This window comes from Orycteropus afer, unplaced genomic scaffold (assembly GCF_000298275.1).
Source record: "Orycteropus afer afer isolate SDZICR_OR568_19922 unplaced genomic scaffold, OryAfe1.0 scaffold00196, whole genome shotgun sequence".
Lineage (NCBI taxonomy): Eukaryota > Metazoa > Chordata > Mammalia > Tubulidentata > Orycteropodidae > Orycteropus > Orycteropus afer.
The window spans coordinates 709,648-715,504 of record NW_006921783.1 but is presented as its reverse complement, the minus strand read 5'-3'; the positions used below and the strand labels follow the sequence as shown (position 1 = coordinate 715,504).

At 39.5% G+C, this 5,857-nt stretch overlaps 1 protein-coding gene across 1 annotated transcript; it reads right to left on the bottom strand.

The window, feature by feature from the left end:
* Nucleotides 1-1,654: 1,654 nt before the first annotated feature.
* On the bottom strand, nucleotides 1,655-5,857 carry SMG8 (SMG8 nonsense mediated mRNA decay factor). Its single transcript, XM_007947854.2, has 4 exons — nucleotides 4,105-5,857; nucleotides 3,386-3,531; nucleotides 2,262-3,134; nucleotides 1,655-1,852 (listed from the first exon to the last, which is right to left on the bottom strand). The coding sequence occupies exons 1-4, from the start codon at nucleotides 5,855-5,857 to the stop codon at nucleotides 1,655-1,657; spliced, it is 2,970 nt and encodes a 989-aa protein (XP_007946045.1).

Genomic DNA, 5,857 nt, shown 5'->3' with positions numbered 1-5,857 from the left:
GACATGAGACAAAGTATATGTGAACTGCTGTATGAAAAGTGAATTTACTCTGTAAATCTTCACCCAAATCCTAAAAAAAAAAAAAATTTACAGAAAACTTCAACTCTGCAACACCAAAAGGACACACAATTCAACTCAAAAATGGGCAAGGGACATGAACAGACACTTCACTAAAGATGATATATTGGCAGCCAAGAAACACATGAGGAAAAGCTCACGATCATTAGCCATTGTTGTTGTTGTTGTTTGCTGTCAAGTCGGGAGAGAGATGCAAATCAAAAACAGTGAAGAGATATTATCTTACTCCAGCAATAACAGCAAAGTTCAACAAGACAGAAAATAACAAATGCTGGCAAGGTTGCGGAGAAATTGGAACTCTCATACACTGCTGGTGGGACTGCAAAATGGTATAACCATTGTGGAAAATAGTATGGCATTTCCTTAAAAAACTGAATATAGAAGTACCATTTGATCCAGCAATTCCATTACTAGGAATCTAGAGAGACAGGGACACCAACAGACATATGCACACCCATGTTCATCGCAGCACAATTCACTATAGCAAAGAGATGGAAACAACCTAAATGCCCATCAACAGATGAACAGTTATCCAACCAAACTATGGTATTCACACAATGGAATACTATCCCCTTTTTTCGTAATCAAACTAAAGTACACAGCCATAAAAATACAGTTATAAAAATGAGCTGCCAGATACATGTTTTTCCCTCTTATTTTTAAATCAAAAACCAAAAAAACTGCTTTGAGCAGATATAGCAAATTGTGTTAAACAAATACCGTATTTCATATACATTAAGATGAAAAATCCCCAATTCTATTGGGTCAGCATTTTAAAATAAATGTCCTGGAAAATATAATCAACCACACTAGAGTTTTGGCATTTTAGCTTAATCTGCACACTTACCTAGTTAGTGATATATCAGTGTCACCATGCTGATGCTGATGCAAGTTACCATAGACTGGTAAGATTTGTATCACTTAGCAAACTGTTTCATGGTATAGTAATTTTAAATAATATATAGTGTGCACTAATATTTTGGATTACAATACTTTGGTGCAGATAACATTTTTTTAAAATACAGTCTCTCATCATTCCAAGAATGAAATGGTAAGAAGAATACAATCTGACTCAGGTACCAGAATTGTGAGACAACTGTTTTTTGCAATTACGTCTAATCAGTCCTCAGCTCTTACCAAATATTCTGATGATTTTATTCTGAAAAAAATTCAGAAATAGCATCTTAAGGAAAATCTCAGCTAAAATACCAGTTTTAGCAAAAATAAGGTTTTGGCTTAATGTGATTATGTAACACTCAATTATGATAGAAATGTATTATTATGGACAGTTAAACAAAAATGAAAAAACAGAGGTATCAACCACGTATTTTATGTCTTTTTCTAGAACCACCAATCTTTATTATGAAGCTATAGCCCCATTCCCGAAAAGTATCAACAACATAATGAAATAGTGGAACAATTATCGTCCAAATACTTAACTCCTGTAACCAAAACACATTTTGGGTTTGGGAAATCACAGTATATATGTACCAAAAAAAAAAAAAAAAAAATCCATATACACCAAAAACAAAAACCAATTCAAACTTAGGATTAAATTGAACTAGATGAAAAACACTTATTGTGTTACTGCTTTAAGAACACCACGGAGCACCTTGTAACTCATTAACTGTACATTTTCCTTAGGAGGGAAACAAGGTCCTCTCTCAGTCACATATGCATAAGGAAACCTCAAAACCCAGAGACCATCAGATGGGAGAGTGATTTCTTGTTTTTCTGGGTAAAATACTGGACATGGTGGTGGGCCTGGCTGAACCTGAAAGAAACCCAGGTAATATAATAATTATTTTTGCATTTCTCAATAAGAAAGATCTGATAGATAAATGCCTAAACAAACAATAGGTTCAAAGAACTTGTAAGATTAAGCAGGTATGGGTGCAGTGTTAACTTTAATCAGATCCAATATTATATATTAAGTCTCAAATATTATCCTGCTTTTCTATAGATTTCTAACTTCAAATTCTGCTTCTGAGTCTGATGGTGTGAAATGATTTATATACCCACAATTTATTTTTCAAGAAACATAATACTAAGTATAGAAGGCATTTAAAATTTAGAACTGTTTAATAGTTATTTTTTATATTATCCTGCACTTTTAAAAACAATCAAAACAAACATCAGTGATTTCTGTTTACTTTTTTTGGGTGTGTGTATATATTTCTTACCTGAGGCATTAGTATTATCTGCAAAGGAGCATCAGGAACCACAACAAAAAGCCTCATAAGTTGAGCATAATGTGGTTTTAGCCCTCGACCCTGAGATGATGACAGAATATATAACGGCATATCACTATTGAGGGCTTTTAAAGCTGATTCCTTTGGTCCACTTCCCATTACTTTCATTACTTTGTCAGGCCCAGAGCACATGAATCTCCGACCTCGAGAGTCTTCATATTCGAAGCCCACAAAAGCTCGAGCTATGTCATCCCGCCGTCTTCCTCTTCCCATTACGACTGCACTTCTTTTTCCAGGAATAGCCTTATTTGGAGCAGGCCAAGAATTTGTGTCTAAATCTCCTTCATCCTCAGCTCTGGTCCTGATGACAATGTCCCAAGGCATAAGATAGTTTGTCCCTGGAATGAAACCCTGTTGGTCCAAACCTGTATGAAAGTTGTAAGACTTAGCAGGGCCTAGTTTAACCAAAGACCAGCTAGAGAATTTGGGTAGGAGACCTTTAGGGCAATTTGAATGTAGCATGCCTGGGAGATATTCAACTGTGGATGCCTGTCTATCAACCAAGTTTGGTCTCTTCTCAGTTTTTACTTCTCCTTGACCATGAACTTCTGGATTATCTCCTCCTGCTTGTGGATCAGCTGGATAGGTACCTAGGCTATCTGTGGACTGGCCTAAACTCAAAGCTAAACTCAGGCTTGTGCTCTCTCCTTGGGTTTGAGGTTCTTTTTCTTTGAGTTTATCAGCATCTGCATCTGGAGGGACAGGAGAGGACTCATTTTTAGCAGGAGCAGGATCCGGAGTACTTGGTTCAAATACTGGGAAATTGATATGATCCAATTTTCCACAACATTTTTCTTCTAGAAGCTATGGAATAGGAAAAACAAAACAAAAACCAAAAGCTTTTCTTTTAAAATAACCCAGTCTTCATCCTAAAGCAAGAACAATCAATGTGTTATCCAAAAAGTACATGTAAAGAATTCTCCCTTGTTTACACATGCATCAGCAGCCATATATATTTGATTTTCTAGGTATTTTGCTTCTGAAAATATATACTTTTTACTCAGATAGTATTTAGCCAAAAGACAGAAAGAGGAGGAAGAAAATTAGACATCTACCTGATAAAAGTCATAGTTAGCTGCCTTGATATCAAAAGGATCATCTCGAGGTGCTTGTTTCCTTCCACAGTTACAGGCACCAGTGGATCGAGCTCGGCTATTATGATAGAGCACAGGAGGATTTCTATCAGCCTCTGGTTTTTCTCCTAGAAAATATAACAGTCACTATTAATTTCACAAACAATGCAAAGTATGAAATTTTACTTTGCATTCTGCAACATATGACCCCCAAAATTCTCCACATAGTTCTTTGGAGATATGAAGAAAAACAAAACAAAATGCAAAAAAAGCCTTAACTAAACACACATAACAGAAGAAGTGAATTATGTAAGATAATTTATCTTTCTGATCCAAAGCCATAAGGTTTCTAAGTGAATTTCTCATCCTGCTACCATAATGGTGAGCTTACATCTTCTTACATTCATTTGAACTCAACAAATCCTCTACAATAAAGATGTTAATGTGAAATTTCTGAAAATTTTTTTAATAGTTCTCATTTACTAATCCACTAGGGTTCATTCTTTAAATGCAAGTAAATACATAATAGTTACAGTTGATGTTTTCCATTCACAGAAAAAGAAAAGCTTACACTTGATGCCCTAAATTCCTATAGAATTTTCTTTTAAAAATATCAATACATAGTGAACAAACTACTAATCCAAGAAATAAGAACAACGTTCAAAGTTTTGACTTCATAATACCGAGAAAATTTTAGCTACCTGATTTAGGTAATGAGTGAAATTTATGTACACAGTGTTGATCAGTTAAACTCCTCTCCTCACAGAGCTGATGGCCATTGCTCCAAAATTTGTAGCAATCCTCATGCAACTGCATAGCGTATTTGTGAAAGGCTGGACCCCTTGCATGTTGACTGTATACTCGAAGAGCTTGTGCAAGCTGATTCTTATGGACAGTCATTGTGTAATTGTGAGGCAAATTTGACTGGTAGGCACTATGGGCCATGGGTAAAGCTTTTTGGCACCGGTTTTCTGAGAATTTTGTGTCAATATCCAAAAACCCTTCCAAGACTTTAATACTACTTAAAATCTTAGATGTTAGTTCCCCAGTGGGAGACCCCAGGTCTTCCTCTTTCCCATCAATAGCTACTTCATACAGTTTTGAAGCTGCTGAGATCCACTTCTGATATGTGGGAAGTTCAAAATGGGAGGGCTGTGGGTTCCTGCCCACACTGTCATCAAAACCTTTCTTGGTCAGGACTAACTCCACATGCTGCCATAGGAATTCCCAAAGAGTGAAATCCACTAGCTGGCCTGAAGCACTGGAACTGCTGCTGTCAATGTGGAAGGAAAGTTGTTGTCGGCTATGCTGTCTCATGATCTGATATCGCCTGGGCCCAGAAAGAGGTGTAGGCACTAGCAAAGATTCTGGGTCCTTCACAGTGCAATGACTTCTAAGTTGGTCCAGCAACATGCCTACTGGGTCCTCCTCCTGGCTTCCAGGAACTATGTACACAAAAGCTTGGTTGGCAGGCACAGTAAAGAGGCAGTTGATGCTTTGATTAGTCAAGACACGACTCTTCCGGAAGATTCTATAAATCTGGTCCTCTAGGGCATGCTGCAGTCTCCTTTTAGAAGAATGCTTTTTAGGCTTATCTGGGTGAGCTGGGTCTTGGCTCCGAGGTGGTTCCACCTTGAGGGCTCCATTGAGTTGAAAGAGGAAAAGGAGTCTAGGTGGGCATGGTCGGCAGTTCAGCTTCCAGTCTTTGCCAATTGGACAGTCTTTAATGGCTGTTTTCAGGAGAGGGAGTACTTTCTGTCTCAGACCATCCAGGGCTCTGAATACCCGATCATAGGTAATGTCAAAGGAACAAGTGGGATGGACCAGAAGCAGGATGTGACAGACAGAGAAAAGGTAAAGGAGATTGAGGCACTGCAGCTTCTCCTGATGCTTCCAGAACTCATGTGCTTCTGCGTGAGGTAAAGAGAGACCACCTCCAGCTTCTCCACTCTGAAGGGCCCGACAAGCCCGGAGAAGCTGTGAATTGTCACAGATGGAAGTGAGAAGAAGATACAGAATTTTGCTTTCCTGGTTGTAATAGGCCTGCAGAAGGCTATAGTCCAGGGAGTCTTGCTCCGTTCGGTTTCCGTCCGTAGCAGCAGCACCTCCCCGAACTTGATCCCCTGTCCCGGGGTCCCCGGCTCCACCTGCCTCCCCGACGGCGCCAGCCTCAGTCTTGATCCCAGGCTCCGGGTCCCCAGGATCTTGGTGGTGAAAGAGGGGAAAGACCTGTCGGTCACACACTGTGTTCACAAGTGAGAACTTCTCGGAGTTCAAGCGCAGCGCCGTCTTGCCGAAGATTCCCACTACGCAGATTTCATCCTCTCGCCACGGAGGCTCCGATCCGCCAGCCGCGCTCCCTCCTCCATCTGTAGGGGATCCTCCGGGACTTTCAGATGCGGTCCACGCAGAGGCTCCCATCAGAAGCTCTCGCAAACTGACGGGACCCGCCAT